The sequence below is a fragment of the Salvia miltiorrhiza genome, chromosome 1 (genome assembly GCF_028751815.1).
Source record: "Salvia miltiorrhiza cultivar Shanhuang (shh) chromosome 1, IMPLAD_Smil_shh, whole genome shotgun sequence".
In the NCBI taxonomy this organism is placed as follows: Eukaryota; Viridiplantae; Streptophyta; class Magnoliopsida; order Lamiales; family Lamiaceae; genus Salvia; species Salvia miltiorrhiza.
In genome coordinates, this window is record NC_080387.1 from 40,893,094 (window position 1) to 40,913,223 (window position 20,130).

Consider the following 20,130-nt stretch of genomic DNA (forward strand, 5'->3'; position numbering starts at 1 on the left):
AATCAAATCAACCAAGTCCCAAAGCTTCAAGGCGTTCTTACAAATTCTAAGGACGTTCTTCAAATCAAATCAAACCAAGTTCGAAAGCTTCAAGGCGTTCTTACAAAATTCTAAGGACGTTCTTCTCAAATCAAATCAAGTTCAACGTTCAATCCAAAATCATGACTTAAGTCCTTTGGATTGGCGTCATCAAAACAAGTATTTCAAGAACCTTCGAGCTTGTTCAAGAATCAAATGGAAGAGAAGAATCAGAGGATTAACTAGAGATTGCAATCCGCATAAATCTATTCTCAAATCTATCAAATTATCTTTGTAACGCATTTTGTATTTTATCAAATTGAAATACAAAAATTTGTGTTTACAGTGTGCAACGCCAATAATAAGACTTCTCAACCAACACTTTACTTTTTAAAATATAAATTGCGAATTTTTACTTTTATAACTGAAATGATGATCAACAACGTAAATAGCAAAAATAAGCATTTCATTAATAAATAATGATTGGGGTTATAAAGAAGATAGCAAGCAGAAGCAGGCAGGAGGGGGATAAAAATGATTAGGAAACATGCTCATCTTCATTAAATGGCAACCCAGTCGTAAATCATTCATTATTACATTATCAAAGCAAGCTGGGAGACAAAGCTCCTTTAAAACATAGGTGTCCAATCACTGACAATTATCTACGCTTGCTGCTGCTGCTGCTATACACCCCGCGATCTCTCTCCCGTCTAGAGTGGCGGTGCTCCTCCTCCGCCGAGGCAGCCGGCGGAGGCGACGAGGTGTACCTCGACGGCCGCCTCTTGAAATGCCTCTCGTCATCGCTGCTGTCGTGATCTACAGAAACGGCAGCACTGCCACCTTTTCTTGATCCAGTAGCTGCCTTGTGCTCTTCATGCTGCCCATTCGACGATCGGTGGCTCGCGGCAGCCACATCAGTTGAAGAGGCCTTTCTTTTCTTGGTAGCTGATTCGCCACCAGCTGGGAAGCTGATGCGGGAGAAGACGCTCGCCTTTTGCTTCTTCTCCGCCGCAGCAGCTGCTTCTGTGGGCGACTGCGAGCGGCGAAGGTGGCTGCTGCTGCTGCTGCGGTGGTGATCCTTGTCGCGGTTGGTTTCTTCGTGATACTCACGACGGCGCTGCTGGTGGTGGTGATCGTCATGCTCATAGTCGGACTTCTTTTTGGAAGATGGCCGGGGAAGCTCTGGGTCCCGGGAGCGCCGCTCCGGCGAGTGACGGTTGCGGCTTGGAAGGCGGTGGTCGGCGGCAGACGGTGGAGGGGTCAATCTCTGAACAGAGAAAACGCACATAGTTAGACGAGGAAGAAAATATGATGGGCTCCACAAGGTATAAAGGCCCACGTTTCTAGTAAAAAGTACCCATTGGGCCCACAGGGCTATATGGGCCATACTCTGGACTTTACGCGGATACCATTTTGGGCATAATTGTTTCAAACCAGAATAAATCCACTTTTCGATTAATAACTTCCCTACTTGTTCAAATTATTTATTTGAATTTGCTTAGCATCCAAGGGCACTAAAAAACTTGCTTATATTTGATGAAAACGATTTGGATAAATCAAAATACTCTACTTTTTCTCTCTCTAAGCATACACTTGGAAAACAAGAATTTGCGCCAAGGATTTCCACCAAAGCATTTGTGGGAGGTGATGTGAAAAATGCAAGTAAAATAGTGTTGTGAGAGATGTTTCTTTTTTCACGGTTTATTCTCTCTAGTGTTCCTCGGCGACGGAAAAGCGGGTACCGATATTGGCGATACCTTATATATCTAACTCCACATTCTTTCAGCAATCAAAATAATCATGAAGCGATGAGAGATGAAAAAAAAAATTAAAAAAATGACCACCACCTATTATTCTAAGCAGCAAACCACATTCAAGATAAATGGGAAACATGAAAATGGAAAAAAAAAAAAAAAAAAAAAAAAAAAAAAAAAAAAAACTTTTTTCCACGAATTACGCCCTGTCCTGCTGGAGCAGGTTTTAGAAATACCCATCTCAACGACCATAAACTCGGCCTGCATCATGAGACAAGTATAATAAAATAAGAATAGCCCAACGATAAAAATACATACAGATTTGGATCTCGAAGAGACATTGACTGTACTGCTCCCTTCTCTTCCATATTCCCTATCTTTGGAAAAGTCCCTATATCAAAGGCAAAAAAACAAGCTTAACTAAGATTGACTAATTCGGCATATATAAAACTTGCTTCGGTAGCATAACTTACTTAAGAGAGATTATCAAACCAGACAATTTCACTTTCAGTTTTTATACAATTGTATGTTTGCCATTGCTCATCATGCTTAATTAATTTCCTAAGTAGACATATGCTACAATTGTCAGTGGCAAGTTACAAGATTAATCAAATGTTGCCGAGTACAACAATGCAAATGGCAACAAAACGACTAGATAACTCAATGGTTACAAAACTGTCTCAAGTTGATAACTGATGAAAGCTCAATTAACAAGAACCCATATCTAATCAGAAGTTCAAATCTCAGCTCAATGATCCAGACATAATAATGAACCTTAATAATAGTAGCTCAAGAGTAAAATGTTGTAGAATGACATGTGTATGTGTATATAATTAAGAGAGAGAGAGAGAGAGAGAGAGAGAGAGAGAGAGAGAGAGAGAGAGAGTGCTTACCTTTCCTCACGTCTCTCCATTTCACGCTTTCTCTTCAAATCAGCTTTGCGAGCTTCAAATTCCTCTCTACTCATGACAGGTGGGGGAGCATTGTATCCCACTAACTCAGAAAGGTCCCTGGAACCCATAAAACAAATGAATCACAAACCCAATAATCAAGAACCAAGAAGTAACTATAACCGATCAGTCACTTAGAAATACCGAATACGGCAAACACTATATTCTGGAGTCATAAGCTCAACCATACCTCTGAGGGCCGTATGAAAGAATACCACCATGTCCTGCAAATGGATCATATGGTAAAAAGCCCCCAAATTGAACGTCCATATGATTAACTCCATAACCCCCATAGGGCATAGGACCACCACCATACGGCATAAACCCATCAAATCCAGGTTGCATGCCATTCCAGCCAGGATTAAAAGCAGAAGGGCCCATAGTCATCATGTAATTCTCAGGAGCAAGGTCTGGGCCAGTCCGCCACTGCATCTCTGCAGCTGCAGGGCATTCCAAAAATTCAAATTGATATTAAACAACTAAATCAGATTAAACCACACAGATGATCCTGAGTATTCATGCTGTATTTCATGTCAAGGCACAAGAGTGCAAAAGAAGATGCATTTTGTGCCGACCAAGCTTGGCTTATAACAAACTAAGCAAGATCTTACAAATAAGTTAATATGAAGCAGAGTAGAAAATCATTCGTATATTAAACAACATTACTTCATTGACATCCTCAAAGGCTATCACAAAATGTTCCAAAGAGTACAACAGAGCCTTAAACACAATATTCCTAGAAGAAAAGCATGAAAATGCCATACATTGATGGATCTGGCTGTAATTAATTATTTCCAGGAAAAGCCCAGAATCAATAGAGCAAACTAGTCAATCACAGAGAAGAAAGGTTCAATACAATAAAGAAGCAGACTAGCAGCCAAACATTAAGTTCATTTCCTCTTGGTTGGCCAAATACACCACCATTTATCAAATATTATAGCCATTTCCTCATGCTTGATCAAATATGCCTTTATATATCAAATATCAGCGAAACCTCGGATCAGCAACCAAACTTTTACAAATTAATTCATCAAGGTACATATTAGTATGAGCAAAATACAGGAACAAGCAAATTTTGATAAGAACATACCACCAGGAGCCATGCGAATTTTCTTCTTTTTCTTCTTCCGGCCTGTGAAACCACAAAGAAAAATCATGTCACAATTCAGCTCCTAATTTAAGGAACAAACAAATTGCAGCTTGACAGTCCATAACCAAATCTTGAGTCTAGAGCTTATAGGACCTATGGAAATAAGCCCTCACCCTCGGCAGGGTACTCATTAAGGCAGAGCAGTAACACGTAGATTCAGTTTTTTTTTTTTTTACACAAAACATAGAACAAATCATGCCACGTTAAGCAAAGCCATATATGAGAAACTAGAAATAATTTTAGGAAGTAATGCAGGAAAATGCAATTTCAACCACAATGAACATGAAGACAGTAGAGGACCTCTTCAATCAAGTTCTAGATTTAGGAAGTAATGCAGGAAAATGCACTAGCAACCACAATGAACATGAAGAAAGTAGAGGACCTCACAATCACTTCTAGAAACTTCGGTCCAGCATCAGGCACTTCGGCCTGAACCATGGTTTAAAAAAGCTTTTTTCAGGTGCACCTTGGCGCAAGGCGCCCGGAAATCAGATCTGAGGCTGCACCTTACCTGATGTGAACGGGGCGCATGCCTCGGCCCAGTTGAGGCACACCGAGGTGATAGCCTCACGTTTAGGTTTGAAGTTCCTTTTTTCCAATTTTTTGGGCTTACGCTCGAAATTGAATGGGCTTTCATGTTTAAAGATCAATTTGAAGTGGGCCGTGTAAAAACAGTCCTAATTAGAAAGATTAAAGAAGAAAGAAAAAGTGAATAAATTGAAATCCAAAGAAACCCTATGTTCTGATTCTTCTGAAGACTGCTCCTCTCTCTCTCTCTCTCTCTCTCTCTCTCTCTCTCCTATTTAATTATTAGACTTTAATTTGGGATTTTAAAGACTTATAACTAGTTATGAACATATGAATTCTATGTGTTTTCATATATTTGCTATATTTTTATGTGTTTTATTATTTTAGTTGTGATTTTCATGTATTTTTATGATTTATGCCTCACTCCACCTCAAGGCCTACGCCTCATGGGGCCATCAGGAAAGCAAGTGGGCCATTGAGGCATAGAATGCCTTTTAAAACCTTGGTCACAACTACATATAGCGAGTTATGTGAACCTTATTTACCTGCTTCTCCAGACAATGGTTTCTGCTGCACCTCTTCATCAGCCAAAGGAGCACTTCCTTGTGATGCTGCTTCCTTAACTGTTCTTGAGTCATGTGTTGCTTCTGAAGCATCGGGCACTTTTAAAGCTATCCCTTTCTCTGACTTCAGGGGTATGATAGCAGGCTTATTTTCTTCAACAGTCTCCACAACTGTTGGAACTTCCTGCCGCTGAGGTGGTGGTGCAGGCACTTGCTGTCCTTTTGAGGCAGCAGACTGTGTGGGGGATGGAACCTTAGCTTGTGGATTTCGTGACTCCATGTCTGAACCAAAAAAGAAAAAGAACGGTTAGGAGGATGGTTGCAAGTAAACCACATTGATAGCACACTCCATATCAAAACTGAAAGATGCTCACACATGCATTTGTGAGTGTGCATAGTGTATGCGCAAGAGAGAGAGGGAGCAAAGAACAAATGAATAGAGACTAAATAATGCACAAACCTTGGGCTTGAAAAGCACTCCCACCATTTTCACCACTGTTGTTATTGGATTCCAAAATCCGATTAATGGTATCTCTTAAGGTCTTGTTGGGCTAAAAGATCATCTGCAAGAATACTTGTCGCCCCACATTCACACATTGATCTCGACATAATGTGATCGCGTATGCCTACGGAGAAGTAAGAAACAAGAAAAGTGGGGACTTTTAACAAATTTGAGAAGCATGGTATCCTTTCAAACACCTGACGAGAAAACCTCATTCCACATGTAAAATCGTGCAAAGTGAAAAGTAAAAGAGCCACTAGCATTTATATGCTGAGGACAATAAAGCACATTCTTACATTTATCACAGAAGCTCTTCAAACAACACTTGCTCGCTAGGACAGCATCTTTCATTACTTCTTGACACAAAGGGCACCGCAGCTCTCTTGGAAGATCACCAATTGATCGCGTAGATGGCATTCCCTCAATTTCTTTCTCAAAAGCGGCCCTACAAAGAATCACCTGATGGGAAAATATGGCCCCTGCAAAACACACATATAAATTGAACTAATGAAGAGAGCTTACTCATTTGGCTTTAAAGTTGCTGCAAGCCCGCTCGCCATTGCATAAGAGCCATCTGGGGTGGCCACCAACATTGATTTTGGAATTCCAGTAGCAGGTTTGACCCTTCTGATGTCAAAATTGGGATCTCCGTTTGTAGGGCAATGCTGGATAAAGTGCCCTGCATGAAAGAATCCATAACTATAAAATACTTTTTTCAATATTTATATATATGTCCATGGCCAAGTCTAATAATGAAGTCAATCCACCTTCCTACAAAAAGAACATACCAGGCACCTTGCACCTATGACATATGTAGCCTTGTGGTGGTGTTTTCTTCTCAAATCCACCTCGAACTGGAAACGAGATCATTAAATTTCAGAAAAGTAGTCATAGACAACAAAGACATAGGAAGACAATAAAGCATCAATACAATAATTTCTGCCAATATTAAAAGAAAAATGGATGATGTCATGGTTGATTTTTAAACAACAGAAATGTTCCAGTTAGACATTAAGGGACAAGAGAATCACCAAAACCACCACGTCCACCCGGCATTCTGCCACCTCGTGCAAAACCCCTACCATTGAAACCATCCGAAGGTTGTCTGCCAAAAGATGAAGTTAAAAAAATTAAGCTCCAATAGCCAGAAATTGAGGACAAACTGGCTCCAATAGCCAGAAATTGAGGACAAACTGGCTCCAAAATAGTTATCACCCAGAACATCAATGATAAGCCAGAACAGATTCTCACCGCTGCCAATCTAATGCTGGTGTGTCAATTAAAGCTTTGATCTTGCTCTCCTCATCCTCTTTGCTAACAGGAGTAGCATCTTGAATTGGGATGCTGGATGGGACAGGGGTAGATTCAGGCATAGCATATAGATCATTTCCAAATTCATCCCATTCTAAATCTTCACCCTACAATAAGCAAGGAAGTATTCATACACTTGCAACACTAAAAAACTGACACGGAAATGCTTCCATGTCCAGTTTCCCAGTTACATGTAATAAGGCGGTAAGACTATTCCAGTATTAATGAATAAAACCTTACATATTTCACATAAGACTGATCTGCCACAGCAAAGCTACCCTTTACAGCTTGAACATCTTCAGAATTATGGTCAACATTCAACCTACAGGACACATTCAAATACGCAAACTAAGCACTAAGAAATTCTGCAAATGCTGAAGTGTGTAAGCCTACTATTTGTTTTGTGTGTGTGAGTGTGAATCCTTCCATCTCTGAATGGATATCCTTTAAGTCAAACAGAGAAATCAAAAGGTTCCAAACAAACCACCTGAATTAGTGAATTTTTGACAAATGTGCAAAAACAAACTAAAGCTGGCCATACGTTTTAGAAAACATCAACAAGCAGCTCAAATTGATGTTTAACTTTTGGTGGTTACACAAATCTTTGATCTCACAAGTAAAAAAATTGACAAAGCTTAAAAGGAATGAGGCAATACTCTTCTTGCTCGCTAACAGGTGCAGTAACTATGGGCTTGCGAGGCCTTCCAGGAACTCGGCGTATTAAAACTGAAGTATTTTTGGGAATTAACATTCCTTCATCGAGGTACTCTGAAATTACAAAACAATGAGATGTGTATAAACCCCAGAAAACCACCACATAAACGCAGCCAAAGAGTAAAACTATAGTTAACACCATCGAAAGTGATCCCATCACTGCCATAGTCCCAATCAACCCATAATATGTCACCATCCCAATCACAGTCCTGATCTTCACAAATTAACCCTACAAAACTGGAAGTTCTCAATGTACGATAACTATTACAAGCTTAATTATTTAGTGCGTTCAGCATTAAAATGCTCTAATCCCAATTTCCTTGCAGGTTTTTATATTTGGGCATCGTTCAAGTAAAACAGTCAAGCTTCAGCCTCCACAATATATACATATATATATATACACATACTGTCAAGCTTCTACTAAAACTCACAACTACTAACACTTGTTTTATACTGCAACAATCTCCAACATGCCAATTGAATACTAATTCATTTAATATCTAACTGAACATCAAGATAATTATTAAAGATCTCGAGATATTTCATATTTTAAAGAACCAATTCCGTAAGTTCCAACAATTTCAAATGAATAAATCAGTGTGTGTGCAAGACTACCAAACAAACAGCAATAATAACACTCAATATGAGTCAACTTTCTCCAAAGCACCAATCTCATATAAACTAGAACACAATCGAAACTCCACCACCCAGATTCACAACAGCTGAGTTTATCAGCATACCATGATTTATTCAATTATCAACTATTATTAGCTTTCCATGATTGATTGAACACAAGCATCGTCAGTCTAAACCCAGAAAAACTAAGCTTCGCAACAACCTAAGACCCAGGCCCTATGTCTCCAGAGAAGATAGCACTGAAATATGTATTCATTTACATTGACCAACAACGTATTACACAAAGTAAAAAGCTCAAATATGTGCTCTACATACAGAAAAGATTGCAAAAATGACCATAAACCTATGTTTTATTTAAAAGATTTATTTGAACAACATTCTGCAAAGAATCAAAACCAACCTTCATTGGTCTGGGCGTTGGTGACTATGAGGTCAAAATCAGTACCACCCAAATGCTTTAATTCAAATATTTTTTCTTTCAAGTGTCCCACCGAAATAAAGTGGCCGTCCATCGGAACTGAATCATAATCTTTTGCACTTTTAAATTTATAGTAAACAGCCATATTTCGTTATGGTTTCGCCTTTCTTTGTATATGTTCACCCTCTATTTCAGAGAGAAACAACACAAACAGAAATAGAGGCCGTCAAAAAATACAAAATGAAAGCCCTGGCATTCAACTTCAAAATTTGAAAAAGGAAACAATAACAGTACAACGGAAACTCAATAAGTTCTTTTTTTTCCTTCTTCTCTGCAATTACTCAGGAAATATTAATCAAACCGACTAATTGATGGCCTTCTAATCCTTCAGGCACTCAAAAACATCCAAAGTCAGCTCGACGTCTTTACACTTGGATCGATAGACAACTGATCTGGATCTCAATCCAAAACACCACCAAACGACCGGAAATCGGACAGATCGGGGAAAGACACCAAAAATCTCTTTCCCTCCAGAAGACGCCGAGGGGAATCGCTGAGTTGCCGCTGCCTCGAACCGTGAACTTCTGAGCAAATCTTCCAATTGATGTTCGCGAACGATTTCTAGCTCCGCATATGCTCCGCCAATTGTCCAATTCGATCGCCGAATTGAAGAAGAAAGCACGCGGAATCAACAGCGCGGAAGGCAGTTAGGGTTGAGCCGCCCTAACCAAATTACTCCACCATCGATGAAAATCGACCGAATTAAATCCGGCTTCTTATCGGAGAGGAATCTATCAACCGATAACGGAATTGATTTGTTCAAAGAAATCCGCGAGAGTCAGGAATTAGGGCTGGAAGAATGCGGCAAATGAAAATCGCAAATCTCTATACCGCTGAGACGATAAAGTATTGTATGTGGGAAGTTTTGTTAAGGCGGAATACGATGTCGTTAGCGGAAATCCTACACTCCTGTTCTGATAAAGTTTTAGGCTGCTCCCATAAATTATTTTAAATAATTTAATTGAGTGAACGGTGTACACATCTGACATCACCCTCCACTTATTGCGTGTGTTTTTTATAAAAATGGATTAATCGCACCAAATATCACAAACTTTGTTTGAATTTTATTTTTCCTATAATATTAAAAAAATTCATTATTTATCACAGATTAAATTAATTGTTCATTTTTTTCACAATTTTTAGTTCCGATGACCGAAAAATTGACGTGACGCTGATGTAATTTAAATTTACATAGTATAACATTGATGTAAAATATATATTAATTTAAAATTACTCAAATAACAAAATCACATAAAAAAGCCCTAATATCACTTGAACTAGAAAAAAAATGAGTAAAATTTTGAAGTAGCCAAAATGAAGCATAAAACACAATTTATGGTCACACATTGAAAAAACACAAAATTTGGCAATTTTTATTGATTTGGACGTTTTTACCCTTAATGAGGTTGACCGGGTAGGATCAGGCACGCGGGTCGCGTGCCGGGTCGGGTTAGGCACTTATGGCACTATTAGTGCCATAAGTGCCAAGATTTTACTTTGGTTTTATTTTGGATTTCCGTTGGCACTTATGGCACTAATAGTGCCAAAAGTGCCAACGGAAATTCAAAATAAAACGAAGTAAAATGGTCATTTGGGCACTTATGGCACTAATAGTGTCATACGTGCAGCACAAATACAGAAACAACAACATCATTTAAACCCTAAATGGAACATCTAAACCCCAAATGGATAATCTAAACACTAAATGGAATATCTAAACCCTATGGGGAAGTGTGCACTTATGGCACTTATGGCACTATTAGTGCCATAAGTGCCATACGTGCAGCACAGATCAGATCAGATCAGATCTGTCGATGGCTGAAATCGAAGGAGGCGGAGATCAAATCTGTCGATGGAGGAGGCAGCGCAACGATCAGATCAGATCCACCGCCGCCGCCTCATCAGATCAGATCCAAAAAATCATCCCAGACACGCCCAAAAAAATTAGAAAAAATCAGAAACTCGAAATTCCCCCAATCGAAACGATGTCGTCGAACAACGAGAGCCCATCGTCGCCCACGGCGGCAGCCACCGTCGACACTATGCTTTTGCTTGGCGACCAAAGCCCCAGCAATCGCTCCAGCTTCCTCGGCCTCCGCGGCGCAGCTCGCTTTCTCCACCGCGCTAGCAGCCACGACCGCTCTATATGAGAGCCCTCCGTCTACGTCTGCGAAACTACGCCGGAACAAATCGAGGAGCGCCAGAGCGATTGGGCCAAATCGAAGAACTGCAATGTGATGGGTAGAAAGGGCAAATTAGGCATTCCACCTAATTAATGGCTAAATTTCGATGTTTTTAGATTTAGGGCTAAATTTTGATTTTGCATGCTCAATAGGGTCATTCAGCCATATTGTTTCAAAAATCCCTAAGAATCGATTGTCTTCTTCTTCAACAAAAATCAGTTGCCTTCTTCTCCTCCATCTCAATCTTGTTGCCATCCATCTCGTCGGCCGCCACCTATCTCGCCGTCGGGGCGTTGTGGACCGTTGGCACCCATCACCGCCTGTCTTCCATCGCGCCTCCAGTCCTGTGTTTTCCATCGTGCCGCCAGCCAAAGCTCCGTCGTGCCAGCCAGCCGAAGCTCTGCCTGTCTTCCATCGCGCCGCCATCCATCTCGCCGGCCGCCACCCATCAATCCTGTGTCTTTGAGGATGGCAGTGGATCCTGGACCCGGTCCAGATCCGATTTTACGGATCTGGATCTCAATTTTTTGGATCCGTGGATCTGGATCTCATTTTATAAAACGGATCTGGATCTGGATCTTGAAATTTGAGATCCGGATCCGACCCAGATCCGACCCGTGGACCCGATTTTATTTAAAATATATTATTTATTTTTTATATTTATTTTATTAATAATATTATACTCCCTCCGTCCCAAGAAAGTTGGCCACGTTCTTTTCGGCACGGAGATTAAGAAATATATTGTTATGAGTTAATTAAATGGTTTCATATGTTTAAATGACTTTTGTTTATTTGCTTAATTAGTAAATCTGCCAGCAACTTGCCGTCGCCGTCGCCGGCGACCGGCGACCGGAGACCGGAGCACCACCACCACCGACCACCCTCAGATTCAAGAGCACCACCCTCAAATCTGAAAACAACCACCACCACCGTTGCCGGCGCCCCTCGCCCCCTTCTCAAATCACAAACCAGATCCCACCACCACCACCGTTGCCGGCGCCCCTCGCCCCCTTCTCAAATCACAAACCAGATCCCACCACCACCACCGTTGCCGGCGCCCCTCGCCCCCTTCTCAAATCACAAACCAGATCCCACCATCGGGCATCTCAAAAACATGCAAAAAACTTCAAGAATTACAGAGACCAGGTCCCGGAAGAGGGCTAGGGCTCGCGACCACCGGGCATCTCAAATCGTAAAACCAGATCCCAGAAGAGGGCTAGGGCTCGCGACTCTGGAATTACAGAGACCAGGTGGAATTCGGAAGAGGCTTAGGGCTTGCGACTCCGGAATTACAGAGAGAGAGAAAGAAGACAGAAGCGGCGGCGGTCGCGGCGCAGGCCAGAGAGGCGGCGGCCATGGGGGCGGCGTGCCGCCGGAGAAGAAGACAGAAGGCGGAAGTGTCTGGGAGATGGAGGCCGGTCGACGGCTGCCTCGCCGGAGGGAGTCGCGGCTCTTCCTATTTCCGGTGACATGGAGGTCAGAGGTGGGGCGAGAGGGAGAGAGCAGAGGCCAGGGAGAGGGAAAGGGTCGGCGATGGTCGCGGCGAAGACCACGACGACGGCGGCCGGAGGGGCGAGAGGAGGCGGCGGCGACCATGGGGGTGGCACCTGCCGGAGAAGAAGAGAGAAGGGGGTGGGGCGCTGGGGGAGGTGGGGTGGCTGTGTGCGTGTGTTAGTGTGTGTTTTGTGTGTGTGTTTTTAAATAAAGGTGATTTAGATTTAATTAGACAATTTTAATTGAGTGTAGAAGATAGGTTTAATTAGGTGTAGATTAGTTGATTAATTATAGAGTTTAATTTGGTGTAATTTTTACCCAAAAAGGAAAGTAGCCAACTTTAGTGGGACGCCCAAAAAGGAAATGTGGCCAACTTTAATGGGACGGAGGGAGTATATATTAAATATTAAAAATAATAGAGAAATTAGAATAACTTTAAAAATTAAAACCCCTAGTTTCCAATTCTAATTCTCACTCTAACCTCTCTCGGTTCCTCTCCCAATCTCCCTCACCCGCCGCTTCAGTCACTCTCCCTCAATCCCTCGCCCGGCCGCCGCCCGCCGCCCCACCGCCTCACCAGTTCGCCCGCCGCCTTACCAGTTCGCCGCCCATCGCCTCACCAGTTCGCCCGCCCGCAGCCGGCGAAGGCGGGGACCTTCTCCGATTCATCCGCCACCTTCAGACCTTCTCCAGTTTGCCGGTCGACTCTACGTGCTGCCCATCTCCATCTCCGGCCGCCGCCTGCGTCCGGTCGCCGCCAGACTCCACCGCCTTCTCCAGTTCGGCAGAATCCTTTTTATTTTATTTTTCTTCTACTTGTATCCTGCAAGTTTCTCTCTGTTCCATACTGTTTTCGAATCTCTGTGAATGGGGAAATGATTTATGTGTGCTTTGAGTATAAGTCAAATCTAATCGTATAAAGTATGATTTATGTGTGCTTTGAGTTTTAAGTCTACTGTTGCTTTACATTTGTTCATGATGTTAGGTTTGTTTTGAGTGGATTCATATCTCCATTTTGTGAATTTATTTTTGAATTTAATTTGAAAATAGTAGATCCATGGATCTGGACCCGCGGATCCGCGGATCTGACGGATCTGGATCTGGATCCAAAATTTTCAGATCCGCGGATCTGGATCTGGTATATGAAAACGGATATGGATCTGGTATTGGCCAGACCCGGTCCAGATCCGGCCCGTTGCCATCCCTATGTGTCTTCCATCGGTTGAAATCGCCGAAGCTCCGCCGTCCTCCACCCCATGCTTGAAAATACAGAACCGGATTGTCCCCACAAATCATCGCAAGCCACCATTCAAATCACCAAAGCTCCTGGTAGCGTGGGTGGAGAATGAAAAATTATGGGAAATATGGAATTCAGGCAAAGTTCATGATATTTAGTGTAATAAAAAAACGCAACTTTTTCAATTGTCGGAGTGGAATGCGTATGGCGTGTGCCGGTGATTGGGCGTATTTATACGCATTTATTTGGGGGATTTTTCTATGTTTTCCGTGTTTAATTTGTATTAAATATCATCTTTAGGATATGATTATGATCTTATATGTATTTTGATGGTATTTGATAGGTTTTGGAGAAAAAGATTTGATTTTGAGAAGAATTTTGAAGCTTGAGGCTGTGGAGAATAGAACCTGAATTGCTGTTTGAATTGCAACTATTGAAGACAAATTTTGTCTAGAAGAGGGGCGGATGAATTTTGAATTATGGGCTGCCATGTTTGACTAAAATGAATCAATGAAGGCTGCCATATTTTGATGGTATTTTGTGGACTTTCATGCGCCACTTTTGGTTACTTTATTTTGTTAGTTTGGTCCGCCAACTTTAGTTATGTTTAGATTAGTTTTTCTTATTAGTTTAGGTGTTTAGTTTTGTTTAATTAGTTAAGGCCCACGCCATTTTAGTCTTATTAGGTTTACTTTCTTAGCTATATATATATTAGGAGTGAGTTTGTTTTTTCATATCAGACATGACATATCATAATTCACTCCAATCTTGAGAGAGCAGATTGGACGCAAGTTTTGGAGCAATTCAAGTTCTTTTTATTTTCTTTCATCATCCCTTGCAATTTATTTATTTATTTCTTGTGTTATTTAATTATGTTTTCTAGCTAAATTCGTTTATTCCGGCAACGATTAAGGAAGCACTAGCGAAATTATTCTGTGAGATCTAATTATTCTTATACTTTATTTTATGCTTGCATCTGCGATTCTCCATGTTTAATGATATTAATTGTTTTAATCCATTAGATAGTTGCAAATATTTATTGGGTTAGAATTAATTATTTAGCCAATTGAACCGGCCATCCGTAATTGTGGTTTAGGTTTGATTAGTGGTAAATTGACACATCAGGGTCAAGGGAAAAGCAGTCTTAATTCAATAATCCTGCGTCAGAGTTTATTGGTTTTGAATCGGGTTTCTCTAGATATTAATGCTATCGGCTCATTAAACCTATAGAGCGTCTCTTATGGTTGTCAGTCGATTAGGGTAGTAATTCGTGAAGCGTCTTCCTGGTTACCGAATAATTAAGAAGAAATAAGATCACGTCAGAAGCGTCTTCGGTGGTTATAACTGGTTTGTTTGCATAATTTAAAGTTATTTTGCATCGATGATCGGAATAATTGAGCTAGGGTGGACTTAATTGATTGCTGGAATTCTTTTATTAATTGTTGGAATTTTTATTCATCTTTTAGTTAATTGGAAAAATTGGTTTATTTGGATTTTATTTATTTAATTTTAAGTTTAGTATTTTCTATATTTTCTTCTCAAAATTTCATGGTTACTTTGCAGACTTTAATTAGAGAAATTCTCGCCAGTCCCTTGGGAGACGATTTTGCTTACTGCTATCTGCGCAGTGTGGGCATACCGGCTGACTGTCGGATATTTTTGGTGTAAAACGACGCACCAAATTTTGGCGTCGTTGCCGGGGATTGGTTTTAAGCAGGATTTTACTGATTTCAGTCTGTCTTTTATTTTTAGTTATTTTATTTTTAGTTTATGCCCCGTTCTTCTCGTACAGGCGCATTAGTTTTTTATCCAGAAATCGAGAAGACCGCACGAAAGTTGAAGAAGCAAGCTAAGGAGTGGAAAAAGAAATCTAATTCTGCTCCACCGAGTCTTGAGGATCAAGAAGAAATTGAAGATCAAATGGGTGACCGTAACAATAGGGATGAGGAGAACGATAGAGAGATCGTTGATCCTCGACAGGAACCACCTCAATTGATCAGAGAGTTAGGCCGTCTTAGAAGCAATCGCCCTTTGTGCATTGTCCTTCCTGCCATTAATGGCAACGCTGAAATACGGCCTGGTTTCATTCAAGTGCTACCCAAATTCGGTGATTTACCTGGAGAGAGTGCACACAAGCATCTGGCTGAATTTGATCTAGTTTGCTCAACTCTACGCCCTCATGGTTTTACTGAAAATAATTTGAGGCTATTAACTTTTTCTCATACTTTGCAGGGTAGAGCGAGAGATTGGCTTTTTGATCTTCCTCCTGGTTCGATTAGAACTTGGGGAGATTTAGAAGAACAATTCTTGCGAAATTCTTTCCTGAGTCCAGAGCTGCAAATTTGAGAATGGCCATTAGCAGCATTAAACAGAAGAAGGCGGAGAGTCTAGCCGATATTGGGAGAGATTCCAACAGCTGTGTCGCAAGTGTCCTGATCATGGATTTTCTGACTACCAATTGCTTACTAACTATTTTTATCGTGCATGGTATGTCTTCTTTTGATAGGAAAATTGTTGACGCTGCTTGTGGTGGAAGCTTGACCAATAAAACTTTGGACGAAGCAAAGCAACTCATCGTTGACATGGTTTCAAATGGCCAACAATATGAGGATGATGATGATGATCGTTATAGGCCAGTGCAGAAAGTAGAAGATTCCAACATGAACGAGAGAATTGATGCTCTCACCTCTTTAGTTAGAGGACTTGCTGGTCTCTAAAACTCAACACGTTTCAATGTGGAATTTGCTTTGAAAATAATCATCATACTGATGCATGTCCATCTCTGCAGGATAATAATACTGAGCAAGCGTGCATGGGATCCGCTGATGAGCAAGAGATGAACGCACAAAGGCAAAGGCGAAACGACCCTTTTTCCAACACCTACAATCCAGGGTGGAGAAATCACCCAAATTTTAGGTGGAGACAGCAAGAACCAGGGATGTACGCGCCGAATCCGCCGCAGGCTGGACAGTATGCTCATACGCACGTCCTGCACCGAGTTCTGCACCCAATATGAACGATATCATGAAGAGCCTCGCCCAGAGCAGTGAAATTGTGAAGAATTTGGTGCAAAGTCAGCAGGCGTTCCAGCATGAAACTCAGGCAGCGTTGAGTAATATGGGCACACAGATCACGCAGTTAGCCACTCAGGTGAACAAGCTGCAGGCGAATCAAGGCCGACTTCCTTCTGTCACGGAGATGAATCCCAAGGAAAATGCAAGTGCTGTAACTACAAGAAGTGGGAGAATTCTAGCTGAGCCACAACCTAAGCAGCAGGACAAAGAAGAAAAGCCCGATGAAGCCAAGGACGATGCAATTAGTGAGAAGTCACCAGAATCCACCGAGCCTAGCTCTTCTAAGGTAAGTGGAAAACCTAAGGTTTCAATTCCTCAATCCACTGATTGCACCACCTTTTCCTTCTAGGTTGGCTCAGAACAAGAGAATTGAAGAAGAGAAGGATATTCTAGAAATCTTCAAGAAGGTAGAAATAAACTTGCCCTTGCTTGATGCAATTAAGCAAGTTCCCAGGTACGCAAAGTTTTTAAAAGAGTTATGCTCTAAGAAAATGAAGTTTGGGAATGATGCGAGAATTCGAGTGAGTGAGAATGTTTCTGCTGTTCTTCAAAGAAAATTGCCCCAAAAGTGTCGAGATCCTGGTATGTTCACCATTCCATGCATTATAGGTAATAAGACTGTTGAGAGAGCCATGCTAGATTTAGGAGCATCCATAAATGTCATGCCTTATTCTGTGTATAAGGATTTGCAATTAGGACCTTTGAAAGACACTCGTGTAATCATTCAGTTAGCTGATAGGTCTACTGCATATCCCGAAGGTGTTGTTGAGGATGTCCTTGTCAAGGTCAATGATTTGATTTTTCCTGTGGATTTTTATATTGTTGATATGGATGATTCTGCCTCTGCTAAGCAATCCTTGATTCTTTTAGGGAGACCATTCATGAAAACTGCTAAGGCAAAAATTGATGTGGATAGTGGAATGCTTAGCCTTGAATTTGATGGAGATGTTGTCACATTTAATATTTTTGAGGCTATGAAGCATGTTGAGGATCCTGAATCTGTGTTCATGATTGATGTTATTGACCATTTGGTTGAGGAATTGTTGAGAATTTCAGGGAGGATGAGCTTGAGCATGTTATTTTCAGTTCCCTAACTGAAGAGAACTCCAAAACTGAGGAGAATGAAGCCATTAGAGAGATTATCATGCAGCTGTACTCAACGGAGGAAATTCCAGTTCGGCACCTGTCGAGCAGGATGCCCATACCGACCAGCACAGAACCGATTTTGCCCTCTGTTGTGAAGCCACCGAAGCTAGACTTGAAGGTACTGCCCCAACATCTGAAATATGTATTTTTAGGAGAGGATGACACGCTGCCAGTGATCATCAGCAATGAACTCAGTACAGAACAAGAGGTAAGGTTGGTAAGTCTTCTTAAGATGCATAAATCTGCCATTGGATGGACTATAGCCGATATCAAAGGTATTAGTCCCTCTACTTGCATGCATAGAATCTTACTTGAGCCTAATAGTAAGCCGTCTAGGGATCATCAAGAAAATTGAACCCTGTCATGAAGAAGTTGTGCTTAAAGAAATTCTTAAATTGCTTGATTTAGGGATTATTTATCCGATTTCTGATAGTACATGGGTCAGTCCTGTTCATGTGGTTCCTAAGAAGTCTGGTTTTCAATTGGTCAAGAATGAGAATAATGAGTTGATTCCCATGAGGTTGCAAACTGGTTGGCGTATGTGCATTGATTTTAGAAAGTTGAATAATGCTACTAGGAAAGATCATTTTCCATTACCTTTCATTGATGAGATGCTTGAGCGATTGGCTGGTAAGGAATTCTTTTGTTTTCTTGATGGCTACTCTGGATATTTTCAAATTTTTGTAGCTCAGGAAGATCAAGAGAAAACCACTTTTACTTGTCCTTTTTGGCACTTTTGCATGGCGTCGTATGCCGTTTGGATTATGTAATGCTCCTGGTACTTTTCAGCGTTGTATGATGAGTCTATTTTCTGACATGATTGAGAGTTGCATAGAAATTTTCATGGATGATTTTACTGTGCATGGAGACTCTTTTGACCATTGTTTGACTAATCTTGAACAAGTTTTGCAGAGATGTGTCGACACTAATTTGGTGTTGAACTTTGAGAAATGTCATTTCATGGTGAGAGGAGGGGATTGTTCTTGGGCATGTGATTTCTGCAAGAGGAGTAGAAGTTGATAAGGCGAAAATTGATTTGATTGTTAAGTTACCTTATCCTTCTAATGTGAAAGAGATTCGTGCTTTCTTAGGCCATGCAGGTTTTTATAGGCGCTTCATCAAGGACTTCGCAAAGACTGCTCAACCTCTCACTAGGTTGCTTCATCAAGATGTGTCTTTTGTGTTCGATGACAAGTGCAAGGAGGCCTTTGATTTGTTGAAGAGTAGACTCACTTCTGCCCCCATCATTCAGCCACCAATTTGGGGAGAGCCTTTTGAAATCATGTGCGATGCAAGCGACTATGCCGTTGGAGCAGTGCTAGGGCAGAAAGTTGGGAAAGAGAGCCATGTGATTTACTATGCTTCCAAAACTCTCAACCCGGCTCAATGCAATTACACAACCACGGAGAAGGAGCTTTTAGCCATCGTTTTTGCTTGTGAAAAATTTAGATCTTATTTGATTGGCTCTAAAGTTGTTGTTTATTCTGACCATGCAGCTCTTAAGTATTTGCTCTCTAAAAAAGAATCTAAGCCTCGCTTGATCCGTTGGATTCTGCTTTTGCAGGAATTTGACTTGGAGATTAAAGATAAAAAGGGAGCCGAGAACTTGGTAGCTGACCATTTGAGCAGACTGCAGACTGTGTCGGACGGTATGCCCATACCAGACGATTTTCCAGACGAACAGCTGCTGCACATCGACGGTAACACTCCTTGGTATGCTGATTTGGTTAATTTTCTAACTACTGGAGTTTTTCCTAAGGGAATGGAGACAGCCCGTAAGAATAAGTTGAGGAGCCAAGCAAAATACTTCATATGGGATGATCCTTATTTGTGGAAGACCTGTGCGGATTCAAGTGATACGACGTTGCATCCCTGATGAGGAGATTTATTCAATTTTGAATTTTTGCCATGCTCATGCTTGTGGAGGTCACTTTGGTCCCAAACGAACAGCACGTAAGATTCTTGATTGTGGTTTTTATTGGGAAACTATTTTTAAGGATTCTTACAATTTCTGCAAAAATTGTGACAAGTGCCAAAGAACAGGTAATATCTCTTCTCGCAATGAAATGCCTCAAGTCCCTATTTTGGTTTGTGAAATCTTTGACGTTTGGGGAATGGATTTTATGGGGCCGTTTCCTAGTTCTTTTGGAAATTCTTACATTCTTTTGGCTGTTGATTATGTTTCGAAGTGGGTAGAAGTGAAGGCCACCCGCACTAATGACTCTAAAGTTGTTGCAGGGTTCCTTAAGGCTAATATTTTTAACAGATTTGGAGTGCCCCGTGCCATCATCAGCGATCAAGGAACCCATTTTTGCAACCGCACTTTGGAAGCACTTTTCAAGAAATATGGAGTCCACCATCGAGTTGCCACGGCATATCATCCCCAATCCAA

At 41.2% G+C, this 20,130-nt stretch overlaps 1 protein-coding gene across 1 annotated transcript; it reads right to left on the minus strand.

The window, feature by feature from the left end:
• Positions 1 to 553: 553 nt before the first annotated feature.
• LOC131024852 (E3 ubiquitin ligase PQT3-like) lies at positions 554 to 9,569 on the minus strand. The gene is given in 16 exon segments (XM_057954390.1): positions 554 to 1,285; positions 2,091 to 2,163; positions 2,666 to 2,782; positions 2,913 to 3,162; positions 3,813 to 3,854; positions 4,946 to 5,245; positions 5,424 to 5,514; positions 5,516 to 5,589; positions 5,762 to 5,910; positions 5,988 to 6,144; positions 6,254 to 6,319; positions 6,497 to 6,570; positions 6,717 to 6,883; positions 7,017 to 7,098; positions 7,433 to 7,544; positions 8,527 to 9,569. Coding segments are annotated over 16 exon segments (2,526 nt in total). The 5' UTR covers positions 8,690 to 9,569; the 3' UTR covers positions 554 to 676.
• Between the last annotated feature and the right edge of the window lie 10,561 nt (positions 9,570 to 20,130).